We start from the raw sequence: 16,545 nt of genomic DNA on the forward strand, positions 1-16,545 counted from the left end.
TTCAGGCTTTTGTATCTTCTGCCAGGTGGGGGAGGGAAGAGAAAATATATGGGGTTCTTCGATTATGCTTATTGCTTTACTGAGGAAGTAAGAAATGTAGACAGAATACATAAATGGGTTGGTGGTGGGGGTGGTTTCCATGATGTGCTGAGCTATGTCCAAACCCTTCTGTAGTTTCTTGCAGTCATAGTCAGAGCAGTTGTCATACCAAGCCATGTTGTAGTGGTGAGGGTCAAAGGTCAAAGAGGGCATGCAGGTAACTGTAGAATCTGTCCACCCAGTCAGGAGTGTATAGGGAGTAGAGTAGGGACCTGAGGTTGCAGCCGTGTGGGACAGCAGTGTTCAGAATAATCATGGCAGAGGCCTGTCCTTGCTGATTGTAGTCTGTTGGTGAGGATGTCAAAGATCCAATTACAAAGGAGATGTTGGATCTCAGGTCTAGGAGTTTGGAGGTGAATTTGGTTGGAAATTTACTACTGAAGATGCAGCTGTAGTCAATAAACAACAGTGTTAAAATAGGGGGCTTTAGAGTCCAGATGAGTGTAGGGCTGGGGAAATGGCATCTGTTGTACACCTGTTCCAGTGGTGGGTGAACTTCAGTGAGTTGAGGTTGTCTGGAAGGCTGGAGTTAATGTGTGTCTTGACCAGCCTCTTGAAGTACTTCATGATGGTGGATGTGAAAGCCTCCAGCCTCTGATATGTGATGCAGACTTGATGCAGGTTTATTGTTGATTGGCTGCAGCATCATTTACCCAGTTGCAGTTTTAATTTGAACATAGAACAATTTTGTTTCTGGGTGTCGATATCTCTGAGGATCTAACCTGGATCTAACAGCGAATCAATGCAAATACTAAGAAGACAATGCAGCAGCTTTATTTCATTAGGAGTTTGAGGAGATTTGGCATGTCACCAAAGACATTCACAAATTTTTACCTATGTACCATGGAGAATATTCTAACTGAGTGCATCACCATCTGATATGGGGGGTGGGGAGCGAGGGAGCAGGGAGGCTACTGCACAGGATCAAGATAAGTTGCAGTGAGTTGTAAACTTGGTCAGCTCCATCATGAACACTAGCCTCCATTGTATCCAGGTCATGTAGCATTGTCTCAAAAAGGCAGCGTCCATCGTTAAGGATCCCCATCATCCAAGTCCTGCCATGTTCTCATTGCTACTATCAGGATCCTGAAGGCACACACTCAATGATTTAGGAATGCCTTCTTACCCTTTCCCTCTACTATTCAGTTTCTGAATAGACATTAAACCCATGAACACAACCTCACTACTTTTTTAATTTCTATTACAGTACTTATTTAATTGAACTATTTAATATATAAAAATTTAAGGCAATTCAGTATTTTTTCTATTATTTTGTATTCCATTGAACTGCTGCAAAGACAACAAATTTCACAACATATGCTGGTGATGTTAAACCTGATTCTCATTCTGAACAGTGCAACACAGGAACAAACCCTTATTGTGCCACACTGATTAAACTAGTAGATGGCTAACTAAACTAATCCCTTCTGCCTATAAAGTCCTCCATTCTCTGTACATTAATTTGCTATCTAAGAGCCTCTTAAACATGCCTTGTAGTATGAGATGTTTTGACCTTGGGATAAAGACACCAGCTCTCTACTCTGTCCATGTCTCTCATCATTTGATAAACATCTCTCAGCTCTCCCCCTCAGCCTCTGCCACTCCTATGAAAACCTCCCACGTATGTTCAACCTTTCCTTATGGCACAAGCATTCTGGTCAGTCCCTAGTGTGTGAATGAGTAGTAGGCTCTGGGAAGAGAAAGACTTAATGGGAAAGTGGGAAGAATAAAATGGAGCTGGGCTTGGGTTTAGTGTAAATGGCTCAGTGTGCACTCAGCTTTAGCTCTGTGTCTCAGACTCTATGACTCTGTTGGTGTACAGAATGAATGACAGAAGAAGTAAAGGTTTCTTTTATAGCCATGTTAACTAACAATTTCTCTAAGGGTATCATAATCTTTGGCATTCCATTACTGCTTTTTTCTTTGTACAACCTTGATGTACTTGTGCCTTGAAATTCCCTGTATAGATAGCATGCAAAGCCAAGCTTCTCAATGTATAACAGTAGATGAGACCGTAATAAACGTATAAGGATGAGCAACACACGCAAAATGCTGGAGGAACTGTGCAAGTCAGGCAGCATTTATGGAGAGGAATAAACAGGTGATGTTTCAGGCCGATACCATTCGTCAGGATTGGAAAGGAAAGGGACAGAGCCAGAATAAGAAGGTATGGAAAGGGGAAGAAGTACAAGCTTCTGGTAATTTCTCCTTCTCTAATTTTCCATTTCTCATTTTGGTTATCCTCTCATTCATTATCTTATCACCTGGCCATCACCTTCATTGGCTCCCTTCTTCCTTCCCTTTTTTTCTATAGTCCACTCTCCTCTCCTATTAGATTCCTTCTTCTTCAGTCCTTTACTACTATCTATTCTCTCCCAGCTTCTTACTTCATTCCTTCTTCCCCACAAACCCACCTTTCCCTTCATCTAGTCTCATCTATTATCTGCCAACTTGTACTGTTTCCGTTCCCCCCCCCCCCATCTTCTTATTTTGACTTTGCCCCTGCCCATACACACATGCACACTTTCCAGGCCTTTTGAAGGATCTCAGCCCAAAACATCAACTGTTTATTCCCCTCCTTAGATGCTGCCTGGCTGCGGAATTCTTCCAGCATTGTGTGTGTGTTGCTCAAGATTTCCAGCATCTGCAGAATCTCTTATGTCTATGAATAAGGTTGACTATTCATCTAAACCAGTGGCTTACTAGAGTTGAGAGACTGACCCTTATTACTGGTCTTTCTTTGATGCCCTAGCTGAATTTGGTGGGAATGTCTTGGCATCCTGTCCCAACAGCCAGAAAACCTATAGGTTCTCAAGGCAGTGTGCTGGGTGCAGAAGCCTGAAATGTATGGTTCTACTTCATTACTGCCTCAGAGTGCCTGTTCCCTGCACGCAGAAAAGTAGAACATTTTCTATCACTTAAAAATATACAGCCTAGAGTAAGACTGTGACTGAAGAGGAATTAGCAAAAAATTCATTCCATCCCATAGCAGCTGCTTTTGAAATCATTGCCCCTGGTTGAGTTACAGTGAACAAGTCAAATCTTGTGAGACAAACACCGCAGACTCTATGTGGCTCTTCCTGTTTATCCTCTGCCACACTTCTGACACGAGTTTCAACAGTGCTTGTCTCAGCCAGTCTTGACATGTGTTTGTTTCTAAGATTTCTGTACCTTGGCTGTGATCTCATATCTTACCACTGTAGTGTGGCTGGATTAAGACAGTGCTAACTTTCGGCATGTGCCTTGCAGGTGATTAGTCAAATAAGATTCGTGCCTGCACGAGTTGTGGCTGAATCAGCGATGTTCCCACTTCCAATCTCAACCTTTCCTCCCAGCTGCACAATTTTGCCCTAAACATTATTAAAAGCAAATATTTATGATCAAGATACTATTTTATCAACACAATCCTTCCATTAACCACCGTATTTAGCCCTCTGGCTTTAACAAGAATCAATCTCAAACATGCTTGGAATTTAATCATACAGATTTCATTGCCTAAGGATAATAGGGAACGTATTTTGCCATAAGGTGCAGCCTCTTCCTGTTTATGCTTGAGATGGGCTCTGTACAGTGGTAATCACAAAGCTTCTGGATATTTTCAAAGTTCAAAGTACATTTATTATCAAAGTATGCATACATTTTACAACCATGAGATTTGTCTCCTTACAAGCAGCACAAAACAAAGAAACCCAAAAGAACCCATAAAAAGACTGTTAAACACCCAATGTGCATAGAAACAAAACAAATCATGTAAACAATAAAAGTGAACAAAATATGATTCAGAACGAGTGTGAGTCTACAGACACGAAGCCCGGAGAAGCCAGAGCTGGCCATAGCCCGCTTCAGTTTGGTGCAGAGTTAAGTAAATGTCATGGAACAGCAAGCAGAACTGGCCCGATAATCCTTATTTCCCTAATGACTTGGGAGCCCATTCAGCCCATTGAGTCCATGCCAGCACACAAAGCAATCATTTTCCCTCACTATTTTCCTATGTCCTATTCTCCCCACATTCCTATCATCTTCCCACAGATTCTACCCTCTCACCTACACGCCAGGGGCAATTTACTGTGACCAACTGGCATGTCATTGGGATGTGGGAAGAAACCGGAGCACCAGAAAGAAGCCCTCGGAGCCACAGGGAAAACGTGTAAACTCTATACAGACAGGACCAGATTGAACCCATGTCTCGGGAATTGTGAGGCAGTGGCTGCACCATTGTGTCACCCATTTGAGTACATGCAGAACTTGGTACAATGAAGTTAACTCCTCTGAGTTAATGGTAGAGTTGCTTGTTTTCTGTCACCCCAAGACAGTTCAGGCTGCATTGTACTGATCTCTGCACCAAGTTAGAGCAATGGTCTTGTCACTGATCTTTGTGGAGCATCATGTTCTACATTGTTAAATTCCAAATAGCAACAACCATTTGCACATTTCCCCATTTCTGACTTTTTATCCAATTTGGTTCCATCTAACTATTTGACATTTGACTCCATGTGCGCTAACATACAGTGCTTTAACAAAGTCATTCTAAAAACAGCTTTGTTCTGTTGAATCCTTTCTATCCACACCTCGTGGTACTCAGTTGGTAAACAATGGCTGGAAATGCCAGATAGTTTCTACATGATGTGAAAAAACAGTTTACCAACTCAGCAAAGGTGTCTTATTGCAGTACGGATATGTATCCGTTGTTCATTTAGTTATCAAGATAGCTGAATGAATCCTGAACCAATTCAGCAGAGGTTAAAATGCTAATGGAAAATCCCTGCTTCCTATCTGCTCAAAGGCTTATAGTTTTAGACCCACAAAATAGGCACTTTACTGTTAAATTTATACCCCTTGATACCTAGAGTCAGAATCTGGTTTAATATGTCATGAAATACGTTGTTTTGTGGCAGCAGTAGATTGCAATTCATAATAAAAGAAGCTATAACTTACAATAAGTATATGTAAAATAAATATGTAATGCAGAATAGTGAGATGGTGTTCATAGATTCATTGCCCATTCAGAAATCTGATGACAGAGGGGAAGAAGCTGTTACTGAAACATTGTTTGTGTGAATTCAGGCTCCTGTAACCAAGACTTTGGAGAAGCAAAGAAGAGAGGGTGTGACCTGGGTGATGAGGGTCCTTAATAATAGATTGCTAATTTTTGAGGCATCGCCTTTTGAAGGTGACCTAGATGCTAGGTAGTCGAGTGCCTATGATGGAGTTTGCAATTTTCTGCAGCTTTTACCATACCAGACAGTAATGCAACCAGTTAAATGTGTAGAAATTTGAGAGCGTCTTTGGTGACATACAAATACTTCTTAAACTCTGAGTGAAATATAGCTGCTGTCTTCCCTTCTTTGTAATTGCATCAATATGTTGGACTCAGGATAGATCCTCAGAGATGTTGGCATCCAGGAACTTGAAACTGCTCACCCTTTCCACTTCTGATCCCTCAATGAGGACTGGTGTGTGTTTCCTCAACATACCCTTCCTTAAGTCCACAATCAATTCCTTGGTCTTACTGACATTGAGTACAAGGTTGTTGCTGCAATGCCACTCAACTAGCTGATCTTTCTCGCTCCTGTACGCCTTCTCATCACCATCTAAAATTCTGCAAACAATAGTTTTGTCATCTGCAAATTTATAGATCGTGTTTGAGCTATGCCTAGCCACCAATCGTGTGTGTAGAGAGAAATTGAGGTGCACCAACGCCAATTGTCAGCAAGGAAGAAGTGTTATTTCTGATCCACAGAACTGTCGTTGTCCGGTGAAGGAAGTCCAAGGATCCAGTTGCAGAGTGAGGTACAGAAACCAGGATTTGGACCTTATTGATTAGACTGAGGGTGTGATTGGGTTGAGCACTGAGCTGTAATCAATAAACAGCAGCCTGATGTAGGTATTACTATTGTCCAGGCAATCCAAGGCCGAGTGGAGAGCCAGTGAGATTGCATCTGCTGTAGACCTATTGTGGTGATCAGCAAATTGCAGCAAGTCCAGGTCCTTCCTTAGGCAGGAGCTGATTCTTGCCATGACCAACCTCTCAAAGCAGTTCATCACAGTGGATGTGAGTGCCAATGGGTGATGGTCATTGAGGCAACTCACCCTGCTCTTGGGCGCTGGTATGAATATCACCCTTTTGAAGCAGGTGAGAACGTCCGACTACAGCAGCGAAAAAATTAACACTCCCTCTAGTTGGTTGACACAGCTGTTCAGAACCATCAGGGCCTGACGCCTTGCAGGGGTTCACCCTCCTGAAAGGTGTTTTGACATCGGCCTCCAAGACAGAGATCACAGTGTCACCAGATGCTGCAGGCATTTACACAGGGTTAGTTTTATTCTCCCTTTCCTATTCTGCATAAAAGGCACTGAGCTTGGCTGGGAGTGAAGTTTCACTCCCATTCATGGTGTTAGGTTTTGCTTTGTAGGAAGCAATGACCCACAAACCCTGCTAGAGCTGACGTACATCTGATTCCATCTCTAACCTGTATCAGAATTATTCTTTCGCTCTTAAGAAAGGCTTCTGTAGGTTGTACCTGGACTTCTTGTATAGTTCTGGTTCACTGGTCTTGAATGCCACAGATCTCATTGGAGAGAGTTCAGAGGAGGTTCACAAGGATGATTTTGGGAATGAAGGGATTATCATATGAGGAGCGTTTAGCAGCTTAGGGCCTGTACTCACTGGAATTTAGAATCCGTGGAGATATTGAAACCTACTGAATGTTGAAAGGACTAGATAGGGTGGATCTGGAGAGGATGTTTCCGATGGTGGGGGTATCCAGAGCTAGAGGGCACAGACTCAAAATTGTGGGCAGCCTTTTAAAACAGAGGTAAGGAGGAATTTTTTTAGCCAAGGAGTAGTAAATCTGTGGAATGCTCTGCCACAGACCACGGTGGAGGCCAAGTCTGTGCGTATATTTAAGGTGGAGGTTGATAATTTCCTGATCAGTCATGGTATCAAAGGATATGATGAGAAGGCAGATGTATGGGATTGAGTGGGATCTGGAATCAGCTCTGGTGGAATGGCAGAGCAGATTCAATGGGCTGAATAGCCTAATTCTGCTCCTATAACGTTGCATCCGCGAAGGAAACAGCATTATGAACCCCTTATGCACCCCTCATACAATCTCTTCTCCCTCCTGCCATCTGGGAAAAGGCTCCGAAGCATTCAGGCTCTCATGGCCAAACTATGTAACAGTTTCTTCCCCCAAGCTATCAGACTCCTCAATACCCGAAGCCTGGACTGACACCTTGCCGTATTGTCCTGTTTATTATTTATTGTAATGCCTGCACTGTTTTTGTGCACTTTATGTAGTCCTGTGTAGGTCTGTAGTCTAGTGTAGCTTTCTCTGTTGTTTTTTTTTTACGTAGTTCAGTCTAGTTTTTGTACTGTGTCATGTAACACCATGGTCCTGAAAAACGTTCTCATTTTTACTATGTACTGTACCAGTAGTTATGGTCGAAATGACAATAAAAGTGACTTGACTTGACTTCATATCTTATGGTCTCATCTAGTCCTCAGCAGACTATGAATCTGAGTTGTGATTATGAACATTATGAAGTGGTGCAATTTAAACCTACCTGCAGCAATATCACATGCACATAGCGTGAGAGACACAATATTCACAAACATAAGTTAAGCGGGAAAGAGCAAAAGAAAAGTAAATTTTAGTGAAAGCTGTGTGGGTTCAATGAATGAGACTTGAACCTACAACCTTCTGGTTCAGAGGCAGTTAACAAGCAAATAAAGCAACATGAATGTACTGTGCCATCTCTCTCTTTACACTTCTTAAGTGACTTTCTGATTTACAATCAAGTTAGTGATCAGTGACAGGCAGGGGTTTTATGCAAAGGGGACCCCAGGTTGCGAACCACTGCTAAGAGCTCAAAGTAAATTTTATTATCAAAGTACATACTGTAAAATAAAAATACAAGACCAACACTTGATGCACAAAAGAAAGAAAAAAAATACAAATCATGCAAACAATTGAAGCGAACATGATCTGTATTTATTTTCTTGTGCATCAAATGTTGGCCTTTTATTTGTTTTATTCTTTGGGGTTTTTTGCTTTATGGATATCTTTGGCAAGTAAATCACAAGGTTGTATAATTTACACATTCTTTGATAATAAATGTAGTTGAATCTTGAATCTATATATGTCACCATATACATCCCTGAGACTCATTTTTCTACGGGTATACTCAGTAAAGATATTGTATAGTAACTATAACAGGATCAATGTAAGATCAACTAGAGTGCAGAAGACAACAATCTGTGCAAATGCAAATGTAAATAAACAGCAATAAATACCAAACTGGAGAACTGGATGGATAAAATCCAAGTTTGAGTCTTTCTTGATCAGTCGAGTTGGTGACCTACAAAGGGAAGCTTTTTTTCAAATTGTGTTTAAATGTGGAATGTACTCTATGCCAAGACAACCAATACTTCTATTAACTGCTGAACTTCAGCTTGGCTCTGGGGTCTGGGATTCCTATTTTAATTTTTTTTGTGGGGGGGAGTATCACCTGCTTCTGTCTGTAATCGGTATAGCCACTGCTGGACTGAAAGGTCAGTGAAAATCTGACTATTGCTAATGACCCTTGTCCCCATGTCCTTTAGAAGTGTACAAAACAGTGAAGAGCGTAGAAAACTGATTGGTTTCAACAACCCATTGGATTTTATTCTCTCTTTTTTCCCTCGCCCCATTCCCACGTTTTGTGACTATGAAATGCCGTGTGCTTACCACACCAATTCCTGTGAAGTTTCTTTTGCTTGTTTTCATGGATTTGACCTTGTTGCCATACAAACACATATGGATCAAGGAGTACTTATTATTTTTCCTTAGTTGTACATCACATGCAAATTAAAATAAAAATTGCAAACATTCCAATGCATTAAATCAGCCAGCTGTTATTTAGTAAGTCAAAAACACACATTGTAGACACAATATTGTTTTCTAGACTTGTTGAAAATATTTTTTAATCAATCTATAAGTTAGTTGAGTGGATCAGTGAAAATTATCAGGCAGTTTTTTTTTCTTTGAAGATTATTTTCTTACTCATGGAAGAATTGGCCACAACTCCCTTGCTGGAAATAGACTGAAATTTAGTCAAAGTGTTGTAAAAGCAGCCTGAAGGAAGCTGCCCATCTGTTAAATCAATATTGACTTTTCTGAGAAGGAGATGGCTGCTGCCAGTTCCACCCCATCACCTCAGTTCTCACGTGCAGATGGGCAGCTTTACTGAGATGACATCTTTCTCCATGCTGCACCTTCTCATTCTGTCTACAGATCATTTTGGTCCTATTGATCTTTTGTGGGAGCTCATGTCCTTTATTGATGTTTCGACCTTTTTTAACCTTACCTGGTTATGTTGTCTTAAAAAAATATTTTGTGGAATTTGTTGTTATAAACACAGGTGTTTGTGGATGCTGTGAGGCACTTTCCACTTTTCCTGCTCTTCAAAACTATTTAGATTTTCTGTTTGTTTCTTTTTACATTAGGCAGTGGGGGTGGGTCACTGGATACAGGCTAACCTGCGGCAACGTGGCCACTAGGATCTGTGGGTCTACCATCTGTTTCATGCAGATGGCACCAATGAATGGAGAAATAATTTAGTATAGAGAGGGATGTTTCCCTAACCAGATGGCCGGGGCTGTATGTCAGTCCTAAAAGGATTCATCACCATTTCAGTCATTTGCTCGGAAATCGAACATCACCACATCCATTTCACCATGTTTATGTTGTCTGCTTGAACTGTGACCAACAGATGGATTCTGATACATAACAGAGTGTGAGCTGTTGATAGGGGGTTGTGACTCTAACTTGGCTCTGTGAATACATGATCCTCCCCTCCACTGAATCCACCTACTCCTCTCACTGCCTCAGGAGAGCACCCAACTTAATCATAGACCACTCCCACCCTAGTCATTCCCTCTTCTTCCCTCTCCTGTCGGACAGAAGATACAAAAGCTTGAAAGATCAGACTACCAGGCTGTTGAACAGCTTCTATCTAGCAGCTATCAAACACTTGAACGGACATTTATACAATAAAGATGAACTCTTGATCTCTCAATCTACCTCATCATGACCCTTGCACTTTACTTATCAACCTCCAGTGTGCTGCCCTCTCTCTTTTTCTCTTTGGATTATCATCCTCTCCATTACAACCTCCTTCACACATACCTCTGTGGCCTTTTACGCCGACTTCTTGTTCATGTTCTTGTGAACTGTTGCGAAGGCTCAGAGTTGGCAATGAGCTGGGTACTGCACATGGACTGAGCAATGGGTTGTGGTAAAGGGAACGGTCTGAAATATAGATTAGGGTTTGGGGTACCATGACCAAAATAATTCTGTTGTTTTTATAGAGGGTCTATGAAAATATTATTTGTTCAATATTTATCAGTTTGAAGGAATTTCCTTTTTTTGATAGCTTGTCAATTAATAACACTTAAGCTAAAAGGAGTTGTTCTACATTTCAACGATCAAATGCAGCTGGTGATGAACAACGACTGTGTTTCATTGGTTAAGTCTGAATTCAGAGGCCGACATTCTACACTGCACTATCACCAACTCTCTTTAGCAGCCACTTTAAAATTATTTTTTTCTAAATGTAGTTACAATGAATGAAGCTCGTTTAATGACATAGGAGGGAAATCATACTACCTGATTATCAGAGTCGTCATCATAGTGTCATACAGTATGCAGACAGTCCCTTCACCCCAGCTCATCCATGTTGCCCACGTTGGGCCCATTGCCCTCGAAACCTTTCCTATCCATATACTATCTTGATACATCTTAAATGTTACTAAGCTGCCTGCCTCAACCACTATTTCTGGCAGCTTATTTCAAATAGTACTACTCATGCATAAAGATGATATTCTTTTTGAATCTCTCGCTTCCAGTCGTAACCTTATGTTGGTTGTCTGATGTTTCTGACAATGATATAACCTGTGTGGGAGGATTTTATAGTGAAAAAGTTGTTGCACTGTCTCAGCCTCAAAAACTCCTGGCCCAATGGTATGAGAAATTGGGTTGCAGTGGATAGCCATGACACCTTTGTGCCTTGTCATGCCCTTCGCTCTCCACAAAGCGTTGCAACACTGCCCTCTTGGCCATTGGATCTTGGAGTTGATCTCATCTGCCCAGTCCACCAGAACTGGCTTCGCATGCTGGGGTAGACTCACTGGGGTTGGAGGATCCTGGCTACCCTCATCTGGTATAGCCCACCTGTTGAAGTGCTGTATCAGGTTCAAAGATCCAGCAGCACAACCTACAGCACAATACAGGCCCTTCAGCCCACAAAGCTGTACCAAACATGTCCTTACTTAGAAATTACCTTGGGTTATCCATAGCCCTCTATTTTTCTAAGCTTCATGTACCTGTCCAGGAGTCTTTTAAAAGACTCTATTGTATCTGCCTCTACCACTAACACCGGCAGCCCATTCCATGCACTCACCGGTCTCTGTGTTTTAAAAAAAAAGTTAACCCTGACATCTCCTCTGTATTTACTTCCAAGTACCTTAAAACTGTGCCCTCTCATGGTAGCCAGTTCAGCCCTGGGAAAAAGCCTCTGACTATCCACATGATCAATGCCTCTCATCATCTTATACACCTCTTTCAGTTCTGTACTGAGCTGTACTCTGGAGAGGCTGTACTTGATCTGGTATTGGGAAATGAACCTGGTCAGGTGTCAGATCTCTCAGTGGGAGAGCATTTTGGAGATAGTGATCACAATTCTATCTCCTTTACCATAGCATTGGAGAGGGATAGGAACAGACAAGTTAGGAAAGCGTTTAATTGGAGTAAGGGGAAATATGAGGCTATCAGGCAAGAACTTGGAATCATAAATTAGGAACAGAAGTTCTCAGGAAAATGTACGGAAGAAATGTGGCAGATGTTCAGGGGATATTTGCGTGGAGTCCTGCATAGGAATGGTACAATGAGACAGGAAAAGGATGGTAGGGTACAGGAACCGTGGTGTACGAAGGCTGTTGTAAATCTAGTCAAGAAGAAAAGAAGAGCTTACAAAAGGTTCAAAAAACTAGATAATGATAGAGATCTAGAAGATTATAAGGCTAGCAGGAAGAAAGGAAACAGGAAAAAATCACGCTGAAGAAAGAAATTAGGAGAGCCAGAAGGGGCCATGAGAGTAAGACTCACTGGTCTATAATTTCCTGGGCTTTCTCTACTCCTTGAATAAAGGAGCAACAATCGCAACTCTCCCATCCCCATTGATGATGCAAAGATCATCACCAGGTGCTCAGCAATCTCCTCCCTCGCCTCCCACAGTAGCCTGGGGTACATCTCATCCGGTCCCGGTGACTTATCCAACTTGATGTTTTCCATTTAATATCAGAGAAATGTATACAATATACATCCTGAAATGTTTTTTCTTTGCAAACATCCACGAAAACAGAGAAGTGCCCCAAAGAATGAACGACAGATAAATGTAAGAACCCCAAAGACCCCCCCAGCTCCCCACCTCCCGTGCGGAAGCGGCAGCGAGCAACAATCCCCCCCTCCCCTTGCAAAAAAGAAGCAAGCATCAGCACCATCACCGAGCATGCAAGTGTCAGCAAAGAAATAGCAAAGACACAGACTTGAAGTTACCCCAAAGACTTCGCATTACATCCAGCATTCAACATATCACAGATTCTCTCGCTCCCTAATAAGGGAGAAAAAGGTATCTCCATTTTCCCAGCGAGCGGGGAGACATAACAAACAACTTGCTGGTTTATGAGGTTAAAAAGTCCGTTACACTACTTTTTTTGAGCTCTGTGCCCGAAGATTGCAAAGATCCCAGGTCTTCAGGCCCACAGCAGATATCCTGACTCCCCCAACAGCACACAGGTCTCCTGCCCTGAGACCGACCCTCAATCCGCCCATCTCCAGAGTTCCGAGATCTTAAGCTTCCAAATTCGAGCCAAACTCTCAGGCCAAACCATTGGAGTGCTGAACAACAGCCTGTCCTGAAACCATGAGAACGGGTCCCATTCCTGCAAAGAACTGAAATCAGCGTGTGGCCACTGTCGCATGCGAACAGTTACTTGGAGCCAAAGGTGAGAGTTTGGTGGCAGGTGGAGACCAAATGTGGATGAGTTACCCCAGGGTGGAGCACAACAAGCCTGCCAGCTAGATGCGGCCCCTTCCTGGACACCCCATACACCCCAATTTAATCGTATAGCCTCTTCTTGTTTTTGGCTTACCCTACCTGGGAAAAAGACTGCTTTGACTCTGCCTATGCTACTCATAATATTAAATACCTCTTTCAGGTCACCCCTCAGTCTCCTAGGTTACACGGAATAAATCCATACGTACACAACGCTGGAAGAACTCAGCAGGTCAGGCAGCATCCGTGAGAAAAGAGTAGCCGGAATAAATCCTTTGTCTACACAATCTCTCCTTGTAACAGAACCCACCCCCAACCCAGGCAACATCCTGGTAATCTTTTTTGCACTCTTTCTAGATTAATAACACCTTTCCTATAACTGAGTGACCAAAACTATACACAATACTCCATGTGGCCTCCCCAATGTCTTATATATCTGCTGCAATAACTTGTCAATGCCAATACTCGGTGCCCTGACTAATAAAGACCAGATTGCCAAACACCGCTTTCACCACACCATCCATCCATGACACCTTCACTGAACTGTGTACTTGCATGCCTGGGTCCCCTGACTCCCTAATGCTCCCCAGGGCTTTACCACTCACTGTGTAACTCCAACTCTGGTTTGATTTCCCAAAGTATAATACCTCACATTTATCGGGATTGAATCCTCAGCCCACATACCTTGCTGATTTTTCATAATTTTTCTTAACACTCCCCACAACACCATCTATTTTAGTATCATGTACAAACTGACTAACCATGCCTTGTATATTCACATCCAAATCATTTATACTGTATAAATTACAAACAACAAAGGTTCCAGCACCAGCCTATGTGTTACATCACTAGATTGAGCCTTTCAGTCTGAGAAACAATCCTAACAGAGAAACACTCTCTGCTTCCTAACACTGAGGCAGTCCTGAATCCAATCCACCATCTCCCTGGGATCCAATGCAATCTAACCGTCCAGCCATGAGGGCCCTTGTCAAAGGCCTCGCTAAAGCCCATATAGACAATACCCACTGCCCTACACTCATCTGTCCCCTGGTCCCCTCTTTGAAGAACTCCCAAGGGATTTGGCAGACACAAGTTCCCATGCACAGAAGCCATGCTGACTGTTCCAAATCAGACCCGACTCTCCAAATGTTGCTAGATTGTGTCCCTCAGAATCCCTTCCATTAATTTTCCCACCACCAATATCAGACTCACCTGTAGTTTCGTGACTTGCTTTTGCTACCATTTTTTTAAACAACAATACCACATTGACCACTCTCTAGGTCTCCAAAACCTCATATTACCTGTTTATTGGAAGGGTAGTGTGTTGCTTCCCAATGCACCAAAACTGAACAATGTATTTTCAGGTGTTGCTTCTATAGCTATTTATTTAAGGGTAACTTGGCCATGTTGTGACAGGATTGAAGGACTATAGTTATGAGGAGAGATTGAATAAATCAGCTTTTCCTTGTAGCAAAGGAGATTGGGGAGTGATTTAACAGGAGTATATAAAATTAATGAGTGTGTAGGGAGTAGGGCTATTAGAAACATGAGGGCATAGGTTTAAGATGAGTGGAAAGAGCTTTATAATTTTTTTTTTGTACATGGATTGTTTGATTACCAGAACTTGCAACCAGAGGAGGTGGGTGAATCAGATATAATCACAACATCTAATAGGCATGTGGACAGACACATATAAACAAGGCATAGAAGAATTTGGTCCTAATGCAAGCAAATCGGATTCGTGTAGATAAGCAAAAAAGTCAGCATGGATGTATGCGCTGAAGGGCCTGTTTCTATAATATACAGCTCTATGTTGTGATCATTCATAAAGTCAAAGCCATACTGGCCTTTTGACCCACCAAGTCCACTCCAATTATAACCATTCAACCACATTAATTTTTATTCTCCCCCAACTCTGTCAGAGATAAACCTGTGAGAGGAAATTGGAGCATCCAGGAGAAAACCACGTGGTCACTAGGGGAACGTGCAAACTCCTCACAGACAGCCTGACCTCCAGTGTTTGAATCCTGGTCACTGGAGCTCTGTAGCAGCTTTTTGTTTCATAAACTGTGCAGCTTCCCCACTTGCTCCAAGATGTGCCGGAACGTCATTAACAGGTTTAACCATCTGCCAGTGCCAGATCTGTGAGTTAAGAGTGGATGAAAGGCTGCAGAGTTGCCCCAGACCCAGCTAGTTTTTGTTTAAATGATTACCTTTGAAAAAGACTGTTCCATTGTTCTGAAAAGCTTTGTTCAGGTTTGTTTCATCCCCAAGGGGAGAACTACTTTTCTTGCAACTTTTCTTTGTAGCTATCTCTTAATGGCTAGCAATTTTCATCCTGCTTTGTCCATCCCAGGCTTTCAATAAAGTTTCACACACTGTACTATGAATCTGTACACACCCTTGTCCAGAAAATTGTACTTTTCATTGCACCATTCTTGTTGCTATGCAGTTTAAATCCAAGAGCTCTTTTGGGGTCAATTACCACTGGAAACATAATTGACAAAACAAATGTCAGACTCAACACACACTCTGTAGTGTTAACAGTCCACCAAAGGTGCCTGAATGTGTAGATGACCCAGTAATTCTAGCGACAAACAAATAGATGCCTCCATTTGGAGAAAGATTACTTAAAATTTTTAGACCTAATTTCTAACCAGTAGCATAGGAAAGTTTGAATAGAGGTTGATTTTTCTCACAAGTACTGTAAAACTGTTTGCAGAAATATTTTTTCTACTTGTATGATTTAAATTTCCTTTATTTTTACAGGTTATGACTCCAGTCAGATGTGGACAAGGTTACGTTTATGATTCTCCATTGAGGCATCAAAAGGTTTATGATATCCCAGCGGTCCGTCAAGGGGTATGTATGTAATGTATAAAATGGGGTAGAAGGGACAACACAAATGGGCCCTTCAGCCAACTAGTCTCTGCCACTGAGGTCTTAGATGTCACCTGTGCCTGGATTTCATTGTGCCCAGTGCTTCTTGTGTTCTCACACAGTTTCCTTTGACCACAGCCATTGGCATTTTTAATTTGTTTACTGATATTCAACCCTGCTTTCAATTATTTGTTCAAGATGATCTCTTGTAAATTCATGAGCCAGTCCTCATTGGGGATCAGAGGTGGAGAGGATGAGCAGCTTTAAATTTATTGGTAATATCATTTCAGAGGATCTGTCCTGGATCCAGTATGTAAATGCCATTACAAAGTAGGCACGTCAGCACTTCTACTTTCTTAGAAATTTGTGAAGATTCTGTATGTCATCTAAAACTTTGACAAGCTTTTATAGGTGCACGTTAGAGAGTGTACCTGCTGGTTGCCTTCTAATGGAAACATCAATGCCCCTGAA

At 42.0% G+C, this 16,545-nt stretch overlaps 1 protein-coding gene across 1 annotated transcript in view; it reads left to right on the forward strand.

Annotated features, from left to right (window-relative positions):
• Positions 1-16,545, forward strand: part of nedd9 (neural precursor cell expressed, developmentally down-regulated 9) — a 110,675-nt gene that overhangs the window by 74,567 nt on the left and 19,563 nt on the right. The window contains exon 3 of the mRNA XM_073023915.1: positions 15,964-16,056. Within this exon, the coding sequence (XP_072880016.1) occupies positions 15,964-16,056 (93 nt within the window). The remainder of the gene's footprint in view (positions 1-15,963; positions 16,057-16,545) is intronic.

The sequence above is a fragment of the Hemitrygon akajei genome, chromosome 20 (assembly GCF_048418815.1).
Source record: "Hemitrygon akajei chromosome 20, sHemAka1.3, whole genome shotgun sequence".
NCBI classification, from domain to species: domain Eukaryota; kingdom Metazoa; phylum Chordata; class Chondrichthyes; order Myliobatiformes; family Dasyatidae; genus Hemitrygon; species Hemitrygon akajei.